This window comes from Rhinopithecus bieti, unplaced genomic scaffold (assembly GCF_001698545.2).
Source record: "Rhinopithecus bieti isolate Rb0 unplaced genomic scaffold, ASM169854v2 scaffold_5333, whole genome shotgun sequence".
In the NCBI taxonomy this organism is placed as follows: domain Eukaryota; kingdom Metazoa; phylum Chordata; class Mammalia; order Primates; family Cercopithecidae; genus Rhinopithecus; species Rhinopithecus bieti.
The window spans coordinates 1,029,408-1,050,441 of NW_016804678.1; the positions used below are offsets into that span (position 1 = coordinate 1,029,408).

General features: G+C 62.5%; 1 protein-coding gene across 1 annotated transcript in view; it reads left to right on the forward strand.

The window, feature by feature from the left end:
- Positions 1–4,139: 4,139 nt before the first annotated feature.
- The window catches only part of PLXNA1 (plexin A1), a 50,286-nt gene continuing 33,391 nt past the window's right edge, over positions 4,140–21,034 (forward strand). The window contains 3 exon segments of the mRNA XM_017869915.1: positions 4,140–6,102; positions 7,660–7,842; positions 19,952–20,092. Coding sequence (XP_017725404.1) covers positions 4,777–6,102; positions 7,660–7,842; positions 19,952–20,092 — 1,650 coding nt within the window. The 5' untranslated portion in view covers positions 4,140–4,776.

Below are 21,034 nucleotides of genomic sequence, written 5' to 3' on the forward strand. Positions count from 1 at the left end.
CCGCGGCAGATCCTGGGCGGCCGGGGCGGGCGCTGCCCCTCCACAGAGGCTGGGGATAAAGTTTGCGGCGGCCCCGCGGGGAGGCCCTTGCGGTGCCCAGGCCCGGCCCGGCCCGGCCGTTGGACCTCGGCTTGGACCTCCGTCCGCGGGCGAGGACGGGATGGCCAGGCCTGGGTTGGGATCGGAGCCGCCCGGCAGGGCCGCGGCGGCCGGAGGAGGTCGTGCGGGCTAAGCCCCCGGCCAGCCCTGGGACGCGGGGTGGAAGTTGGAGCCACTTCCCGGGACCACCGCTGCCACCGCCCCCTGTGGCCCAGGATGCGGGGAGATGGGCTCTGGGTGCCGCCTGGGAGGCCGCCCCGCTCGGGCCTCCTCGGCCTCCCCCTCTCGGGGCCTCTCCAGGGTCAGCCGCTTCCCCCGGAGGCTTCCGATTGCTTCCTGGACAGTCCCGGGCCTGGTGTGCGGCGAAGCTGGAGGCGGCGGGCCGATTCCGGCTGCCAGGGGAAGGGGGAGTGGGGACTCCAGGGAGGCCCCTCAGCCGGCGTGAGGTCCCAGGTGCAGCCCTGGAAAGGAGGGGAGGGGTTCCGAGAGGCGGCCCCGGGCCGCGAGCTGCCCCCGACTTCTGTGTGGGGTGCTGGGGCCACGCCCCTTGAAAGAAAGGGGTGTGTGTGCGGGGGAGGGGACGTGGTCGAGCCTCTGTCCCCTCAGCGCGGCTCCTGTGTCTCGGGCTGCTCCGTGCTGCCCCACCTCCTTTCACACGTAGCCGGTTTTGGGTTCGGTGCAGGGATGGGGCCCAGTCTCTGCCCCCCGGGCCCTTGAGGAGCTTGCCTCAGGTCCCCTCGCCTTCCTGCGGTTTGGAGTGTGCGGCAGAGGCCAGGTGCTGCACCAGGGGCACCAAGACGCTGCCCAGCCCTTGAGGAGCACCCAGTCCCCTGCTAGAGGCAGGCATGTGAACCAGTGATTCGCTGCAGGGCCAGGCTTCCATTCCTGGGGGGTGCCGGTGGGGCCCAGGAAGGGCGTTTTGGGCAGAGAGGACAGCACGGGCGGAGGCCTGGGTTTGTGGCCTTGGTGTGTGCTCTGGGGGCAGGGGACACATGAGGTGCCTGTGGACAAAGCAGACAGCCCTTTGCTGGACTCCTGTTCCCCCATGGTCGTTGCCTGCTTGTTTTGAGCCCCAGGAAGGCCCCGTGCCCAGAGCAGCTTAGAGCAGCTGGCCAGGAGGAGAGGATGCCCCAGGGGAAGGCCCGCAAAGGTGGGCACTTTTTCTAGAGAGCAGGACTCCAAGGCCTTCAGATCCAGATTCGCTAGGACTGGTGGGGAGCAGGGCCACTGAGACCACCTCCCGTGACCCCATTGTGGGGAGGCGGGGTGCCAGGAGCAGCTTTCTTTCCCCAGCTGCTGTTGTGAGCCACTGGGCAGGATGGCAGCCCCACACCGCAACCTGCCTAAGCCATACCAGGATCCGGTGCAGGAGGACTTGGGGGGATTGGACTCTCCCTTGTGGGGAGGGCTTTGGGGGCCTTTGTTTCTCAGGGTGAGAGGGAGCTGTGGTGTCACCCAGACCAGGAAAGGAAAGGGAACACTGCTGGCTTGGCATTCCACCAGGCGGCGATCCCCTCCTGTCCAGGAGATGAGCCCCTGGGCTGGGGCTCCTACCCGCTGGCTGCCGGGTCTCCGCCTCTCTCCTTGGCTAGCCCCATCAGCATCCCAGCGCTAGTCCAGCCTCCCCCGCCCTGGCTCTGGCTCTGCCTCAGCCCAGAACAGCTTTGGCCATGCCGGAGAGCCACAGCCATTCTTACTGCCCTCTTTGCACAGCCAGTGTTTCCCACCCCAGGCCTTTGCTCCTCCTATTCTGCCCCCCACCCCCACCACGAATGCCCACCTGCACCAGCTCCCAGTCTACCTGGTCCCAGAGCAGGTGGAAAGGCCCTTGAGGACTTTCCCCAGCCACAGTGGCCAGCTCTGCTCCTCGGTAGAGTACAGCATCTGCTGGTGCTCCCCTCTCAACCCCAGCATGGCCCCTTGGCACCCTGGCACCTGGCACCTGGGCCCAGCTTTGGAATGAATGCTTTTTTTCCTGGGCAGACCCAGGCCTGTGAGAGTTGAGCCCTGCAGGCTGGCTGGCCAGCCCAGTCTCTGGAAGCTCAGAATTTGGGCCCTGTCCTGCTGGGACTAGTTGGGTGACCTTGAGTCTGAGCCCCAAGTCTTATACCCCTAAAGTGGAAGAAGTGGCCCAAGCATTGTCACTGGCCTTTGTTAGATGCTGGGGATGAGGGACCCAGCCCTAGGCTTGGGGCTCCCCCTTTCTTGGCCGGCAGCCCTGTGCCCGCAGGCAAGTCCCTTCCCAGCAGCCTCTTTTGGGGCAGTAGGGTGAGGGTGGGGTTTGGGGCGGTGGGCCCAGGGCCAGGCTGGAGTTTGGATGGTGGCTTCTTAGCCTGGTGCCTCCTGTTGAATATAAAAAGTAGGGCCCATAATTGCATTAAGACATGTATAATTATCCCAGAGAGGGGAGAGCCCAGCCCCTGGTAATTGCAGGCCTGCTTTGAACTGATAAACGGTGAGTGATTCATGTTTTCTTTGGAGTTCACATGTGCTCAGCTCCCAGCCCCGGCCCCACTGCCACTGTGAGGAGACTGCTCCTAGGTCTTCCTTGAGTTCTGGGGCGGGGGCGGGAGTGGGGACTCCTCCCTGCTGTTCTTGGGGAGCTGTCCGGCAAAGGCAGCTGGTAGTCTGCTAGGAGCACCCTGCAGTTCCTGCTCTGGGATTCCAACCAAAACTCTTTGCTTCTGAGAGCCTCGGTTTCCCCACCTGAGCAGTGGGTGTGGGGGGAGTGAAGCAGGAATGGGGAAGCATGGGGGCTGCCACGCCCAGGCCTGGCTGGCCCTCCGCATGCCCTTCATTCATTCGCTCACTCGTGGGGATTTATTGAGTCTTCCTGGGCCCCTGGTTTGGCTTGAGGATGCAGTGGCAACCACCCGGAGCCAGGCCCTGCTCTCACAGGGCAGCCATTCTGGAGAATGGGAGCAATAAGTAACAGAGACCCTTAACGAGTCCTGTGCTGCAGATGAGAACCGGGTGACTGAGCGGGGTGGGGAGTGGAGACAGTGGTCCCAGAGGCCTGGGGGAGGGGCAGGCAGCCCCACATTGCATGTGGGCACCAGGTGCAGAGGCTGATGGGACTGTGCCCAGCTCCCCAGTAGACTTGGAGAAGACATCCATCTTCAGGCCTCAGCTTCTCCATCTGTAAAATGGGGCCAGACCATACAAAGGGTGTCTGGGATGGTGTGTGCAAACTGGCTGGCTGAGGTTTGAACTCAGGACTCAGGACTCTCAGCCTTGCTGTGGCTGGCTCCAGCCAGGAGTGGATGAGAGGCCCCAGCACATCAGGCACATCCAGGGCAGCAGGCCCTACTGGCACCAAGGAGGTGGCACTGCTGACTATGTGGGCAGGTGTACCCTTTCCTCTTTCATCCATGAGAGAAGAGCTTTCATCCCGCTTTTGCAAATGGGGAAACTGAGGCTAGGAAAAGGGAGTGTCCCCATCAGAGTCATCTGCCTACAGAATAACAAGATCTAGATTTAGCCCACTGCCTGGCTGCCAGTTTGCTAGGCACGGGGTGGTGAGACTTTTCCAGAGGCAGTGGAGGCCAGGACAGGATATGGGGACTCCCACCAGGATCTGGGCAGCGCTGACCTCGTGTGCAGGTCAGAAGAGTGGCCTTAGCCTCTGCACAGGGACATGGCTGTAGGTGGTTGTGGGTGGAGGGAGCTGAGTACCCTGGCAATCCAGGAAGGAGGGGTGGGCATTTTGTGGAGTTTGGGGTGGAGTCAATGAACCTTGGTAGTGATCGTGACTAGGAAGTGAGGGCCCGATGTGGAGCAAGGCGGGAGGGGGCCACACAGGTCTGGTAAGTATGGGGTGCTGAGGCTGGGAAGGGGTCACTGTGGAGGGGTGAAGTGCAGGGAGCACCTGCTGGCCTTCCCTGTGGAGGAATTCCTCTTTCCTTGGAGTTGGGTGTGAGGCTGGGGGCAGGAATGACAGCCTGGAGAGAGTGCTGAGTCAGAGCTGGGTGGGCAAGGGGGCCTGGGAAGGGGCCGTGTGGCAGGGCACCCGTCAGCTGGGCTGGGGATGTGGGTGGGACACATTGCCTGGCTTCTGGACTGCAGTTCTCAAGCTTCATCCCACATGGGGCTTGGGGTCCCATGGAGAGCAGCCCAGGCTGCCACCTATCCACAGTGAGAACTGCTGCCTGTGTGGCCTGGGCCTCCATGTGCTCCGTGGTGCCTGTGCTGTGGGCTGTCCGGGCATGTTCAGGGGAGAGGCAGGACTGTGGAGGCGGGAGTGAGCACTAAAGCCCATCTGTGTCAAGCTTCTGTAGGGGATGGTGGTGGAGTATGTCCCCACCAGCCTCAGGCAGGGAGCTGGTGCCCACCCTGGGAGTACAGAGCTGTGGGGAGGGTCCTGCTCCCCAGGGTATAGGGAGGCTCTGGGTGAGGGATGCTCTCCAGGTTGGTGTAAGCTGGGGTTCCAGTCCAGACCTCAGGCCCTTGTCACCTGCCTTCCTGTTCCTGGCCTTCGCCAGTGATGGCAGGGCACAGGTGCCGACGGAGTGACCTCTTGCCAGGTGTCCTAGGGATGCCTGGTGCACCCCACAGCTTATAGGGCTTCAGGCCAGGGAGGTGCCCGGTTTGCCCCTGGCTCCTCCTGGTGGGTCAGGTCCTGCCTCCTGGAGGTGGAGTGGGCACGCCCAGCACAGGAAGGGCTCACACTGGGGGATCATGATATGGGATGGGCCATGCCTGCATTCACATGCCCTCTTCTGCCCCTTACCCAGGGCTGAAGCTTCCGGCACCATGATGCTCACCCCAGCAGGACCAGAGCTCCGAGGCCCAAGGCCCCAGCCTGCCATGCCGCTGCCACCGCGGAGCCTGCAGGTGCTCCTGCTACTGCTGCTGCTGTCACTGCTGCCGCTGCCGGGCATGTGGGCTGAGGCAGGCTCGCCCAGGGCAGGCGGGGGTTCGCAGCCCCCTTTCCGCACATTCTCGGCCAGTGACTGGGGCCTCACCCACCTGGTGGTGCACGAGCAGACAGGCGAGGTGTATGTGGGCGCAGTGAACCGCATCTATAAGCTGTCGGGGAACCTGACTCTGCTGCGGGCCCATGTCACGGGCCCCGTGGAGGACAACGAGAAGTGCTACCCACCGCCCAGCGTGCAGTCCTGCCCCCATGGCCTAGGCAGCACGGACAATGTCAACAAGCTGCTGCTGCTGGACTATGCCGCTAACCGCCTGCTGGCCTGTGGCAGCGCCTCCCAGGGCATCTGCCAGTTCCTGCGGCTGGACGATCTCTTCAAGCTGGGTGAGCCACACCACCGTAAGGAGCACTACCTGTCCAGCGTGCGGGAGGCGGGCAGCATGGCGGGCGTGCTTATTGCTGGGCCGCCGGGCCAGGGCCAGGCCAAGCTCTTCGTGGGCACGCCCATTGATGGCAAGTCCGAGTACTTCCCCACGCTGTCCAGCCGTCGGCTCATGGCCAACGAGGAGGACGCCGACATGTTTGGCTTCGTGTACCAGGATGAGTTTGTGTCATCACAGCTCAAGATCCCGTCCGACACGCTGTCCAAGTTCCCGGCCTTTGACATCTACTATGTGTACAGCTTTCGCAGCGAGCAGTTTGTCTACTACCTCACGCTGCAGCTGGACACACAGCTGACCTCACCCGATGCTGCCGGCGAACACTTCTTCACCTCCAAGATTGTGCGGCTCTGTGTGGACGACCCCAAGTTCTACTCGTATGTTGAGTTCCCCATTGGCTGCGAGCAGGCAGGTGTGGAGTACCGCCTGGTGCAGGATGCCTACCTGAGCCGGCCCGGCCGTGCCCTTGCCCGCCAGCTGGGCCTGGCCGAGGACGAGGATGTGCTGTTCACTGTGTTCGCCCAGGGCCAGAAGAACCGTGTGAAGCCGCCCAAGGAGTCAGCATTATGCCTGTTCACACTCAGAGCCATCAAGGAGAAGATTAAGGAGCGCATCCAGTCCTGCTACCGCGGCGAGGGCAAGCTCTCTCTGCCATGGCTGCTCAACAAGGAGCTGGGCTGCATCAACTCGGTGAGTACGGCAGGGGCGCCCCTCCTCCTGAGGCCCCATTCCCTCCAGGGATGACAGCGTCGGTGTCAGATGCATACTCAGTGGTGCCTGCTTCGTGCTCGGCCTGGCTTTTGGCTTGGCCGTCCCAAAGGCTCAGCTAGGTGGGGCTGCCCTTTTCCATCCCCCAGAGAGTGGGTTTGGACCCAGGGTGCTAGCCCCAAAGGCTGCTTCCAGCCATGACGCTCTCTGGTGTCTCAGAAGATGGGATGACGAGGCCCTGCTGGCGTAGTCCACAGCCCCCAGTCAGCTAGGGGCCAGCCACATGCCTGGTCCTGTGCCTGGTGCTTGCCTGCTCTATCTTGTCCCCCATCCTACAAATGATCCTACAAGATCAGAGAGGTGGGGTAACTTGCCCTGGGTCAAACAGCAAGTGAGAGGCTGGAGCCAGAGCCTATCAGGTGAGCCCAGACACCATTTCCATGGAGCATTTGCGTCCCCCACATGGCCCTGGTGGCACCTGCCCGCTGGGCCTCTGCCTTTGCCCAGCAGTGGGAGCTGATGGTGCTCTGTTGCAGGCCATAGTCCATACCTTGCAGAGACTCCCTGACTCCAGGGAGCCACAGCACCCCAGCACCTGTCCCAAAGGCACAGCTGGGACTGGGCCTCTATGCTGCTGCCTTTCAGGGAGCGTCTTGTTCACACTCCTGGGCAGGCTCAGAGGGCATGGGCCTTGCTTAGGGTGGAAAGTGAAGGGGCTGGGAATTGGCCCAGACCTGGGACCCCTGAGGCCAGGTGCAGGGGAAGGCCTGGCTCTCTCTAGCTGTAGTCTCCCATGTCTGACCTGAGGGTGATGCTGGTTTTGTCCTCAGGGCAGAGTGGGACTGCAAGGGCCCCTCAGCCCTTTCGTCTCATGCTCACTCCCTGTGTGAGGCAGGGCCCATGTGTGCTTAGCAGATGCAGTTGTCTACCCTCCCCTTGGCTTTTCAAGGAACATGTTTTCTCTGCACCATACAGATGAAGACACTGAGGCTTGGAAGGGCAGCGCCTGGGTGAAGCCCCACCACACTCTGTCTTTGTGCCCTGCCCCAAGGCTGGGGTCTGCTCTTTCCTCCCTGGGGACAGTTCCCACTGCCCCCTCCCACCTGTTCATTCCGTGTGGCCTAGCCCTGACCCAGCCTCCCCTGCTCCTTCCTCCTGAGCAGCCTGGCCTCTGCCAGCGAACCCGCTGCAGACGAGGACCATCTGCCCCATTTCTTCCCACACCCCTTCCCTGCCTGCCCTACCCTCTCCTTAGGCCTGGCAGTGGAGCAGCACCCCCTCCACGCTGGCCCCCAGCTGCTCTGGAACCTCAAGCTATTGATTGCTTTCTCGTGCTCTTAGCTGGGAGCCCGCCCTTTGCCTTTCAGGTGTGACCTGCTTCCTCCTGTCTTAAACCCTCTCTGTCTGCACATCTTCTCCTCTGGGGGCTATCCCCAACCTCTCTAGAAAGACAGCTGCACTCCCAGCCCTGCCCAGGGAGGCCCAGTCCTCCAGGAGAAGGCACCCAGGGAGTAGCTCTCACCCTGCCCCTTCCCACAGCCCCTGCAGATCGACGATGACTTCTGCGGGCAGGACTTCAACCAGCCCCTGGGGGGCACAGTCACCATTGAGGGGACGCCCCTGTTCGTGGACAAGGATGATGGCCTGACTGCCGTGGCTGCCTATGACTACCAGGGCCGCACTGTGGTATTTGCCGGCACGCGAAGTGGCCGCATCCGCAAGGTCAGGCCTGGGTCGGGTGGGGTAAAGAGGGGGCTTGGAATGCAGTCCCTGCCTGGGGCAGGAGCAAAGGCTTGAGGCTGTCCCAGGTGGTGGGCCCAGTGCTGCTCTATGCTGTGGGAGGCTAGATCTGACATATGGGGGGCAGGGGGAATGTTGTCCTATACTGGGCCCAGTGACCTTGAAGGGCTCCATTCCCCTCTGTGCCTCTGCCCATGACTGGCCCCAGGCCTGCTAATCTAGGACACTTCGAGACCACGCAGGAGCCTGTGCAGGGGCCCAGGGATGCTGAGGCTGGGGCGGGCTCTCCAAGGGCACTTGCTGACCTCCTGGGGAGGCTACTGTGTGTGGGTGGTGAAGGCAGGCCTGCGCAGCCCCCTCCCCTCTGGGCTCTGCTCCCCAGCCAGGAGATCCAGTGTCTGCTGCCTCAGCACTCTGCTGGGCCGGAGGCCTTGGCTCTGCCTCTCCCCATCCCCTCTACTGGGCCAAGGGCAGGGCAAGGGTAGTGCCCCCACCTGTCTTTGGCTGGTGCTTGAGGAGCTCCAGCACGCAGCCCTGGGCCGGCCCTACGGTGGCAGGGTGAGGGCTGGGTGCTGCAGGGATGGCTGTCCGGTCTTCAGGGTTCTCCTTTCCTTCTCCAGAACAGTGGGCTGGACAGAGGCAGTGCAGAGCTTCCTGGAGGGCATGGGTGGAGGGGAGCTGCCTGGGCTGGGGTGGCCACCAGGCTGGCCTGGTGTGGAGGAAGCTCGCAGAGAGACTGAAGGTTGGGGATACCTGGGCACCCCCGAAGCCCAGTGGGCAGTGGTGGGCCCTGGGGGTGCATAACAGGTACCAGAGGCTGGTGCCAATGCAGATGTGGGCCTGCAAGTGGGGCTGGGCTGGGGGCTGGCCAGCGCTTGCAGCTCTCAGCCCCGTGCCCAGTGTTGGGAAGGGGGCCTCCCATCTCTGCCATGGTAGTTGCCCTGGGAATGGTGGGGAGTCCTGCCCCTCCCTGGCTCTGTGATCTCTGGGAGGGGATCCCCTGCAGCCTCAACTTCCCCTCTGAGAAATGAGCCAGATGTTCAGGCTCTGGGCTGGGGTGGGGGTTGCTGGTGGTCTTGGGNGGGTGGCCACCAGGCTGGCCTGGTGTGGAGGAAGCTCGCAGAGAGACTGAAGGTTGGGGATACCTGGGCACCCCGAAGCCCAGTGGGCAGTGGTGGGCCCTGGGGTGCATAACAGGTACCAGAGGCTGGTGCCAATGCAGATGTGGGCCTGCAAGTGGGGCTGGGCTGGGGCTGGCCAGCGCTTGCAGCTCTCAGCCCCGTGCCCAGTGTTGGGAAGGGGCCTCCCATCTCTGCCATGGTAGTTGCCCTGGGAATGGTGGGGAGTCCTGCCCCTCCCTGGCTCTGTGATCTCTGGGAGGGGATCCCCTGCAGCCTCAACTTCCCCTCTGAGAAATGAGCCAGATGTTCAGGCTCTGGGCTGGGGTGGGGGTTGCTGGTGGTCTTGGGGCCAGTGGGGGCCCAGCTGCTGACTATAGGCCCCCCAGGGTGGGGGTGCCCTGGGGTCCTGTTGGTTCTGCTTACATTGGCTGTGAGGCTGAGGCTGATGAGGGAAATCCTGTGACCCCTGAGTCGGGTCCTCTGCTGTGACCTCCCTCTTGGTCCCCATGTAGGGTGCTGCCCTGTGGCTCTGGTATGAGGTCCCCCACCCCGTCCTCCCAGCCTGCACTCCCTCTCCTCACACTGGGAGGCACACAGGGCTCTCGAGTGCATGGGGTGGGTGTTGGGGTGGGTTTTGCCAGGCAGCGGGCCGTTCCTATGTGGAAGCCCAGTGCAGCAGCTTAGAGACATTTCATGGGGCGCCCCAGAGCCTGTTATCCAGCGAGTGAACAGGTTCCTCTAGCCCTACCCTGTTCCTACTGCCCAGCACTCACTCTTTTGTGCCCCAGGGGCACTGTTTAGATCGGAGCTTTGCTGGGGGGGCAGCAGGACGCACAGCTGTTCCTCTGGGTGCCAGCTGGCCTGTCTCCCTGCCTCCTCACCCCAGTCCCACAGAGGGAAACTGAGGTACGGCGCATGGAACTGTGGAGTTGGGCTTGGGCCCATCTATGGGAAGAGGCTGCTTCTGGGATGAGATTCTACCAACTCTTCCCCTCCCTCCTGCCCCTACTCCTTCTCCCAATTTTCCCCTTCCTACCCCGAGTCCCAAGGTGGGCCGTTCTCAGGGAGGCAGGCAGGGGTGGAGTCTGTCCTCTGCTCCCTGGACCAGGCGCCTGCTTGAGCCTGGCTTTGTGGGCAGCTGCTGGAAGATGCAGCTGGGAAGATGGAGGCTGCATCCTCAGGGCCTGACATAGCTAGTTCCTGCCTGGTGACCCTGGCCGGGCCCCCACCCCTCAGAGCCCCAAGTTCTCAGAGGCTCTAGGTGCTCATACCTGCCTCCCAGCGCCCATCCTGGGTACTGCCTCCCTCCACCACCAAATAAGTCTGGGCTGGGTGCTGTGGGCCACATGCGAGTGGATGGCACCCTTTGGGAGCATCTGGGGTCAGCTGTGCCCAGGGGTTCCTGGCCTGGCGGAATCTGTAATCAGGGACTTGGGCCTGAAGTTTGTTCGGAGGCCCCCCAGGAAAGGCACACCTCTGCTTTGTCCTCCTGGATGCAGACACAGTCATGTCAGTGAAGAACCTGTCACCTATACTCTTTTACCCAAATCCACCTGCTCTCAAACTGTCCAGCAGCTGGGCATGTCCCATGCAGGGTTTTTGAACTTCAATGTCATGCAAATGGCTGCATGTCAGCGTGGGTCCCAGCCCTCTCCCGCCCACTGTGTTGCCCTGAGCAAGCCATCCAGCCTCTCTGAGCCTTGGTGTCTCCTCGTACCATGCGGACCTGGCATGCTTGTGTGGCCTGGGGTGTGTGATGAGTGCTGACCATGCGCCAGCAACCCGCAGAGGCCTCATAGCAGCCTGTCATCTGTTTTACAGGTGGGGAAACTGGGTGCTCAAGGCGGGTGCTCAGGGCTGCTGGCTCTTTCCTCCCTTTCTGTGGTTCCTTGGAGGAGGCTGGGCAGAGTTCTCTCTGAGGAGCCCCTCGCCACCCACTCCCACCTGTGCTACAGTCCAAGACCCTCGCTGTCTGGCCAGCTCCTGCCCTCGGACCTGGCTGGGGGCGCTGCTGCATGGGTGCATTTCAGGGTGGGTGCCTGTTCCATCCTCTCTGCCTCCCTAGTTACCGTGGGGCCTTCAGAACCTAACTTCCCACCACAGGCCACATGGGCAGAGGGTGCCCTGGGTTTGGAGCGAGGGGCCAGGAGGAGGGGATCTACCCTCACTTGTTCTGGGGCCTGGGTTCGAGTACCACTCTGCTTGCCTTGGCTCTGTTATGTCCTGCAGACTCCACCGCGAGGCCTCTGGCCTTGCTCCGCTGTGAAGGACGCTTGCTCCCTGCTGGCCACACAGGCTTCTTGACCTGGCCTGGGAGCAGCAGAACTTCGCTTCTTGTCTCTCCTTGTCATCCTGACCCAGCCTGTGTGTGGGGCTGGCTGTGGTCCAGGGTCCAGAGCCAGGGTAAGGAGGGCCATGCTGAGCCCCGCCCCCAGGCCGCCCTGCCTCTCTCTTGCTCTCAGGGCCTTGGGAGGGGCCGGACCCCCGGGGCTCCCTCTTGCCTGTTCACATAGGGCTCCTCTTCCCCTGAGGCAGCTGGCCTGGCTGTGCTCTCAGAGCTCAGGGCCCCGCCTCCTGCCCTCTCCACTTGGTCTGCTGGAGCTGGGCCCTGGGGACCCCCAGCCCATGCCTGACCCAGGGGCAGGCCTGCCAGGCTGACCACTCCCCCATCTTTCCCAGGCCAGTCCTGTCCGGACTTTAAAAAGTGTCTGGGGAGCTCCAGAGACTTGGCTGGCCCCAGGCCAGCCCCTGCCAAACTGTTGTGTAAAATTGTAGCCAATTAATTTAAGACCTGCCAACTTAGGCTATAAGGCCAACTGGGGGTGCCCCTGTCCCCCTCCTTTCACCAGAGCCCTGCCTGGCACCTGCCCCACCCCCACAGAGGCAGCGTCTCCCCCTGGGATGCCTCTCTCAGCGAACTTCCTGGGCCCTGCTCCCAGCTCCTCCTGTGGCCGCTGGGGACCCCAGGCTGTGTCAGGAGCTCCCAGGAGCAGCCCCTGGTTCGGGTCCTGTAGCATCAGCCCAAGTACCCCCATGGGAGGGGAGAGCACAGGCCCCGGCCTCCTGCAGAGCGGGTGCCATCCTCCTACAGAGGGAAGCTGGGGAGAGCCTTGCCCTGTGGGGGGCGGCTGAGGGGCACCCGAGGCCAATCCTGCTCTGGTCCTGCTGCTGCTGCAGGGCAAAAGGAGCCAGCCTCTGTCTGAGTCCCAGCCTGCCCATTCTGGAAATATAGGCCCGACTGCCCAGGCACCTGGTTTTTCAAGAGATTCTGGAAACCTGTGTTTTGTGTGAGATCTCTTGATTATTAAATGTTGGCAACAAATCTACATTTTAAGAGAGTGTAACAGGACCAACTCAAGCATCCCTTTGGGCCACCAGGACCTGCACTGTGGCCCTAAATAGCTCAGGGAAGCCACCTACCTGGGTTATGGGGCATGGCCCTGGTGAAGCCCCATCCTCTGGGGCCTTGGTTTCTTTCCCTGGATGTTGGGTACGTCTGGGCTACACCAGGGAGGCTTGGGGCTCCAAGTTCCTTCTGGAGCTGGCCCCTGATGAGCCATCACAGCATCTCCCTGTGGCGGTCCCTGCACGGAGGCTGCAGCTGCAGTCCTCTGTGTGCGTCCTGGCCTGGCTGGCCCCTGTCCCTGTGCTCATGGGCCCTCAGGACTCATGCTGTGGCACTTCCTGTAGCTTGCCTGGTCCACACCACTCTTCAGCACTCCTGGGGGTTCCCAGTGGCGGGACCTGCAGCAGCTGGGTCCCTGAAGTGCTTAGGAGGCCTGTGGCATTAGTTGCCATCCATGAGCTTTGGGAAGTCATTCCCAGGTGCAGGGCCTGGAGCTGGAGTGAAGCCTCTGGAGCCCTGCACAGCATTGGAGGTGTCCTCTGCCCGGCCCTCTTCCCCTCTGCAGATAGCTTAGCACCTGCTCTGTGCCTAGGCTACCTGGGGACAAGGAACACCTGCCCCCTAGGCCCTGCTGCTCTAGAAGCTTTCAGCATGCTTTAGAGATCTCTTTACACTCCCCTCATACCCCCTGGACCCCAGGCAGGATTTTGGAATTTATAAGTTCTGGAAGTTGAGTGGCATCTCACAGCCCGCGCAAGTGCAAGGCAGTTGGTGGTAGGTGCCCACTGTGGGGCTGGCAGCTTGAGCCTCATCAGGTCTCCAGTGAGCTTCCCTGTCAGGGTCTGTGCCAGGGATGTGGTAGGAGACCGTCCTGAAAGAGCTGGACCCAGGGGGACAGGAAGTGTGCTGGCCACAGGCAGCCCTGACCCAAGGGAGGTGCAGGGCAGGACTGAGCCCCCAGCCCCGCCACGGGGAGGCTGCTGTCCCCCACCATTGAGTTTCACCTTGTGTGTTGTTGAGTGAGGGACAAGGGGAGTTGATTTCAGTGACTTGCCCTTGAAGCCTGCAGTCATTCCCAGGTACAGCCTGTGCTGCACTGTTGGCATTCTTGGGGGATGTGCCCCTTGTGCCTGCAGCGTGTAGCCTACTCCCGAACCTGCAGGAGGGTCCCTTGCCCTGCATGGTCAGCCTGTAACAGACACCACATGGAAGTGACACACATGGAAGCATGCATTGGGGGTGTGTCACGGGAGAGCATAGGCACCCACCATCCCCAGCAGCCCCTCCGGGTCCTTCCCTTCCCAGGGTGACCGCCCTGGCCGGCTTTGTCAATGCTGTGTGCTGCTATGTGGGCTCTGGGGTTGAGTCATCATCTTTTGTTTGGCAAGACTCTTCCTTACCTGTGGGCAGCTGTGGTGCGTGCCATGTCCATCATGTTGCGTGTTTCAAGGACACATGCCTGTGCATCCTGCCCACTCTGGATGGCCGTGGTGTTGTCAGTCCTTGCAGGCCTGTTGTAAGCACGACTGTGTGTGGATTCCCGTGGCAGAAGGATGGATTTCTGTTGGGTTTCAGCCTGGAAGCCAGGCTGTGGAGCCTCTGTTGTTGTTCTGCCTTAACTCTCTGGGACCGCTTCTGCTGCTGCTGAAGGACTTGGTGGGGGCCTGTGGCAGTGCCCCGCAGCATGCGGGGTTGATGGGCACGAAGCACGTGCTCTGGGGCGGGCCACGGGGTCCGTCTTTGCTGTGCCCCTGCCAGTGGTCTTGGTGGGATGGGGCAGAGCCAACTGCCTGTCGCGGCTGCTCTCTGTGGGGCCTGAGTGTTTGCTGCCACTGTCCGCCCACACTGGGCCAGCAGTCCCAGTCCCCTTCGGGGGGCCATGCACAGTAACCTGTCGACATCTGTGCTTCCTGGTGAGCGTGTGCCCTTTCTGCCTCTCCTGGATGTGGTTGGTCACTGTGGGCCGAGCCATGAGGATGTAGGGAGCGACAACCTCCTGTTCGCCCTGTGGGCATAATGAGTGCCGTCCCATAGCTAGTGGTGCGTGAGGGTGCATAAGCATCCCTTCTGCTTCCCAGCGGCTGGCAGGGCCACCCATGGGGCATGCACGGAGGGCCCTGGCCAATCAGGCCTAAGCCCAGGCACGGGTCCCTCAACACCGTTGATAAGATGGAGGCAGCAGTGGCTTCCCCATGCCCCCGTCTTGTGTGTGCTCGGGCTCATGACCAGCCTGGCAGGGGCGGCCTCGTGAGTATCCGCACTGGGCAGTCACCTTCCCCCACAGGCACATGGGGCCTGTGGTCCCAACCACAGCAGAGACCACGGTGTAGGAGGCCCTGCCGGTGCGCAGTGGGTATAGAGGCTGGAACAACCCAGGGGGCAGGGTGGTCTGCTGGAAGGGTGTTCTGGGGACAAGGAATAGGAGGGCCAAAGCTCAGAGGTGCCCCCGTGGGTGCTGGGAACCGCACTGTGCCTTCTGGGGTTTCAGGGGCTGCCTTGGGCGCACTGTGCTTGTGTGGTGGGTCACTTCACCGGAGAAGGTGGCAGGACCAGCTGGATGTGGGGGTAGGTGCTGATGTGGGTCTTTGAGGGCCCAGGACCATGGGGTGGCACTAGGGTCAGAGCTGGAAGTGGCATTGAGGTCACAGGATAGAGGAGACAGGGCACCAGGCTTTTGGTGAGTTTAGAGAAGACACTGGGGCAGATGGTGCCTGCTGCCTGCGTCCCCACAGGACCCGTGCTGGTGACAGTCTGGCTGTGGTGGGGACTATGACCAAGCCTCAGGTTAGCCTGGAGCCCAGGCAGTAGTATGTGACCGAGGTGGTGCAGTCTATGGTGGTTCATGGTGGCCCCACTAGGTGTGGCCTCACCAGCTGGGGCTAGGTTCCCCAGGCAGCTGTGCACATCTGCCCTGCAGCAGGGCCAAGCAGACATGCCCTTTGAAACCATGAGCTCCTGAATTCTCACACAACTCTGTGAGGTGGATGTTGGCAGATGAGACCAGGGGTTGGGGAGGTCTACTCCTTGCTGAGGGGTTGCTGCTGGGGCAGACTGGAGCCTGTCTAAGGCAGCCCTGACTGTCCTCCACTTGCCAGGACTCTGACCTCAGTCTCTGCTCTCCCCTGTGTGCTGGGGGTTGGGGGTGGAAGAAATGGGATTCCTAGGACACCCTCTCTCCCAACAGGTGTGTCTAGCCTGATTCCAGCCCTCGGGCTTCCTGCGAATCTTGTTTTAATTACCCAGTTACTGCCAAGAGGAAATCACTAATTGCTTTTCCAGTATCCAGTTCCTCCTGGCCTTTCTGAGAGTGGTGGGGACCCAGGAAGGAGGCCTAGAACCTGTCCACAGCCAGAGGAGGGGGCAGTCCTGTGAGGGGTGAGGAGGGTCCGGGAGTGGGTTCACTGGGGCCTATCTCAGCTGTGCAGTTCTGGCTGGGAAGGGGAGGGGCAGGTGGGCTCTGCGCCCTGTGGGGGTCCTGAGAAGTGAGGGCAGCAGAGGCTCCTGTCCCTCGAGCAGCCCTTCCTGGGACCCCCTCAGGCTGGGCACGGGTTTGGCAGCTGCCTCTGCAGAAAGGCTGAGAGGCGTGTGAAGTCTCCACGCATGGGCACCTCCCTAGCTGCTGCCCCTGGTCTTTGCCTGTTCCCACCTCATCCTGCCCTTCTCCCAGCCCTGGAGCCAGGAGGCAGCTCCACAGGTGCATCCCCGCCTCACAGGCAGGGGAAGGGCCAGGCCCCTGGCTGCCATCATGGGGCACGCAGAGCCAGGCAACTCCCCTTGCCAGGTCAGGGCCAAGCCGGGCAGCCCCCTGCCTCCTGGCGGCTGGGGCGCGTGCCGGCCCTGGCACTTAGCCTGGGTGCCCCAGACATCCTCCCGGCACCCCCGCCTGCCCTCAGCCCGGAGAATGGGCCCTTTGTTGGCTCTGGGCGGGACGGACAGCTGACCTGGCCGGGCCCTCAGCTGCCCGCCTGCAGCAGTTGGCCAGGGCTGTGGTGGTGATAGGAGTGGGTACAGCCAGCAGGGCCAGCCTGGGGCCTGCAGTGAGCCCTGCCTGCTGTGTCCTACGGGCAAAGGGATGGACCTACTCCCTGGCCTGTCTGTGGGGAGGGTCAGGTGAGCCCTATGGCAGTGGGAAGTGCTCAGTCCAGGAGTGAGGGCCATGCCTGGCCTGGCCCGGACACGGAGAGGCCTCCGGACCCGGCGCTTTGGGACTGCACTTTGGTCTCAGCTCAGAGCCCAGGGTCGACTCACCCATGTGCATGTAGGACAGGGACCCAGGGTAGACGGTCCAGGCAGAAGTAGGTGGGGGCATCCTGTGTCCCCCCAAGCTAGGGGTGGGTGGGGGCCTGGTGCAGCCGAGGGGCATATCCAGGGAGGCTGCTAGCTCTGCTGAAGCCCCTTGGGTAAAGGGGAGAGTCCTCTCAAGCATGGGGCAGCATGCATGGGCAGCGCCAGCTCCTGGTTTGTGCTGGGAGGTGGGAGGGTGGGCTGTTGGGGCCAGTCGTGGAAGGTTCTGTTGGTCTTTGGGGAAAGATGTGCAGAGCAAGGAGGTGACAGCTGGGGGAGGATTCCAGGGCATGCCTGTGGCCCGGCCCCACGCCCGGGACACGTCAAGCCTCTCGTTTGCCCTGCCAGCTGCCCAGCTGCTGTGGGAGGGGCTTCTGGGCCCAGCCACCTCAAGGGTGGGCTGCCTCCAGGCGGGTGGCCCACGAGTGGACAGCTGTGGCCAGGGTGTGGGCGTCGGCACGTGGACTCCTGGCCGGCATGTGCCCCGCCGTCCTGCCAGCCGCTCTGGCCTCAGGCCCACCTGCCGTCTGTGCCCCTGTGCTCCGGTTCTCCTGGAATGCCCTCCTGCCGGGTGCTGCCTCCTGCTTCCCACTTTGTGAGCAGCCTCTGTGCTCCTCCCAGGTGCAGTTGCGAGTCCAGGGCCCAGGGTTCCTCTGGCAGGTGCTGTGTGAGTCTCAGTTTACCTCCTGTCTGTGTGGTTTGATAAAGCTGGCTTGGCTACACAGGCCCTTCACCCTGAACGCTGGCTAGAACACAGACACATGTCCTGGGGACCATTGTCGTAGCTGGATGTCCTGCAGAACATGTGTGGGTCCACAGGGGCCCTGCTGAGTCTGGACTGTGGCGCCTCAGTGAATAGTGTGGGGCCTGTGCCTGTGTCGCGTCCATCCTTTGGCCTGGTGTGCTGTGCCGTAGTAGCCTCCTCAATGCTCCACTCACACTGGCCACGCCATGGCCTCTCTTGGAGCTCTGTCTCTCTGGGCCCAGCCTGTGTGTGTGAAGGGGTGGGGGTGGCCCAGTGCAGGGCAGGTGGGTGGACAGATGGGTACATGGCGGATGGACAGCTGGACGCGTGTGCTCCCGGCTGCAGCTGTCAGAGCCACCTGTCCGGATGGCATGCTGCTGGGCGGAGCAGAGCATTCTGGAGCCTGGGGCCCAGCCCATGGCTCCTATGGCTTCTTCCCTTCCTGGGACCCCTCCTTGCACCCCTCACCTACCGTTTCTTGCCTTGGAGCTGGTGTGCCCCCTGGATCTGCCCTTCCCTGACCCATTTCTTCACCCCTTGGTGTGACATCTGTGCCCCCAACCCTGAGTGGGTGGATGCCTGGCAGGCCGGGCCAGGGTCAGGCTCTGGCATCATGTGGCCCTGGCTCTTGGGGAGGCGGGTCATGTCCTTGTTGAGACACCTCTCAAGTACTCCCTGCATGCTGGGCCAGGGTCCATCAGCTTAGGCTGAAGAGGCCCTACTGCCAGGGGCAAGAGGAGCCAGGGGCCATATCCCCTGGTGCTGGTAGGGGATGGGGAGCTGGGGCTGGGCTTCACAGTGGGAAACCACTGGGGAGATCCACAGGGCTGTGGGGATGGAGGAAATGAGAGGAATCGCAGTGCCTAACCGGGGTCTTCTGAGTTGGAGCTGCAGGTCTGCGCACTGGGCACGCCTGCCCCAGCTTCCACCCAGTCTGTGTCCTGCCCTCCTTGCCTTCCTGCCCCCACTCCCTGGTGGCTGTCTTAAGCCACTGGCCCAGATGTGTGGTTGGCTGCTCAGGTGTGGTGATTGCTATGGGCCTGGCCACCCTGGGTCCCCCTGCTCCTGCCTGGCACACCTGGCCTGGTCCTCATGTAATGCTCAGAGCAACTCTGTCTGAGAGAAGCAGAGAGAGGTTTGGACCCAGGCAGTGTGGCCCAGAGGCTGGTCCTGGCTGGCATCCGCCTGGGTCTTGAGTACCTACCGTCTGGCCACTGACCCAGAGCAAGGCAGGGGGTTTGTGGTGCTGGCATCCTAAGCGTCCGTCGGGCAGGCCTTAGGCCAGTGGTCATTTTGAACAAGGACTCCCACTCCTGCTGTGGTTGCAGGGCAGGCAGGTGCGGGTGCACTGGGTGCGGGTGTGGGTGCCGTCCAGGCCCCACCGGCAGGGGTGCTGGGTGGCTGTGGCCTGGTTGCCCCTAGGCTGCCCGCTGTCCCTGCTTCTCTCCTCCCAGAGGCCATGGGCCATGGCCCTGCAGCCAGTACAGCTAGGCCCATCCTGGCCGCCTCCTCCCCTGCCCAGCTCTGGGCTCCACTCTTCCGGGTCTGGTTTGACTTAAGCCTGCTTGGTGGCGAGGCAGCTGAGCGGATGTAGGGGGTGGCCGGCGGCGCTCAGGAATGCAGCCCTCCCCCTCTCCCAGCCGACAGCCTCTTTGGCCCAGAAACACAGCGCCCCACCCTGGCTGGCCGCCCTCAGCCCAGGCCTGATGGATCGGGCTCCAACCAGGGGCTTTTGCTGGGCCCTGCCCTGCCCTGCCCTACCACCGTGAGGACACAGAGGCGGGGTACTGAGTCTGGGCCCAGGCTCCTGCCCTGAAGTGGAAGTGGAGAGGTAGAGCGGGAGCAGGAGCGGGTCAGGCTAGGAGAAGCAGGCCACAGCCCGCAGCCTGAGAGCCTGCCCTGGACTCAGAGCTGGGCAGACATGCCCCAAGAGTCCCGTCTCTGGAAAGCCCCCTGGGTCTCTCTGTTAATTAAATACATTTGTTTGGTAAAAGCAACTAAAAATACTTGCAGCATCGCAAGCTGCGGAGGAGAAGAGCTGGCTAATTAACGCCTGGTTTGTTTGGGATCTGGAATACATTTCCATGCCAATGAGACGCCCATCCTCCTCCACTGCCTTGCTGGGATGCCCCCACCCCTAGGACACCCCATCCTGGAGTCTCCTGGTCCACTGCCCTAGACTTCCTGCGAACGCTGGCCTCTGCTCCCCACAACCAACATCCCTCCTTCAAAAGCCCAGCCTGGCCCCAGGGATGGCTAGGCACCCTTGGGACTCCTGTAGCCTTCACTCTGGGTGTGGCCGTGCTGCTCCATGGTGGGTGCTGGGCTGTGGTTGTCTCCAGGTCCCAATACCCCCTGGCCTCTCTTGACTGATAAAGGGGCTGAGTCCTAGACTGGCCTGTTGGGGTCTGAGTTTGCCCTGCACTGGGGCTGGAGCTGGGGATGTGGAGAGTGAGTATGGCTGGCGCTGGTACTCTGCTCATGCATGTCTGGGCAGCTCGGGGAAGGGCTTTAGACTCTTGACCCTCGATGGGGGGTGGGGCTGGGTCAGGGAGTTATCAGCACAGCCCCAGTTAGGACCCCTTGCTGCTGCAGATCCTGGTGGACCTCTCGAACCCCAGTGGCCGGCCCGCCCTGGCCTATGAGAGCGTGGTGGCCCAGGAGGGCAGCCCCATCCTGCGAGACCTCGTCCTCAGCCCCAACCACCAGTACCTCTACGCCATGACTGAGAAGCAGGTGGGTGCTGTACCAGTCAGACGGTGTGGCTGAAGGTGAGGGCCCTTTTACCAGGAACCCCAGTCACAGAGCAGTAGAGGTGGGGCCACATCACAAGTTGGGCGTCTGTGGCTCCTGGTGAAAGTGGTTTCAAGCTGGTCTGTGCTTTGCCTCCCTGTAGACTTGTGGGCTCGACTGGGTCTGCAGGGGAACTGGTCTGGTCACCAGGGGCCCTACAGCCTCATTGCTGCCTCCATATTTTCCTGGGCTGGGTCTGGAATTCCCACCCGTCCTCTGTTGACTTCCTGACCACAGAAACAGATGTGTGAAAGAGCGATTTCAGAGGCAGGTGTCACTGGAGAGTTTGGGGTGTGTGCTGGGCCCCTGAGTCCTCAGGCCTAGGGCTGGGTCTCTGTCCAGTGGATCTGCCCATGGGGGCTGTGGCTGGCCTGGTCTACCCAGCCTGATACCTGGCCCAGTTCTGTAAGGCCATGGACTTGAGTCCCTGGCCTGGCCTGCCTGGAGTCCACCCCTCCCCTTTGACCCAACCTAGTAACCTCGTGGCAGCTGGAGAGTGGGCAGATGGGGCAGGTGGGGCCAGGTTGGGCACATCAGCTGAGGCCAGGCCTCCCTCCACTTGCGGCTGGCTCGTTTTTCCTCTGCCCCTCCTGGGCACAGTGGGGTTCTGCCTTCCTGGGGACCTCAGGGACGTGTCTCCTTGGGCACTGGGATGCTGGGCTGAGCCAATGAGTCAGAGTGAGCTGAGGCCCAGCCTGCCCCTCTGAGTGTTGTCTGGACCTGCATTGGAGCTTGGGATTGGGACCCGCCAAGCCCATTGATCCCTGGGGAAGCTCAGAGCTGGGATGGAGTCCAGACAGATGGAGAGGAACTCTGGTTGAAGCTGCAGGTGCTTCTTTAATTGGTTTATCCCATATGGACTGTTCTTTCTGGCTGCTGCCCCCG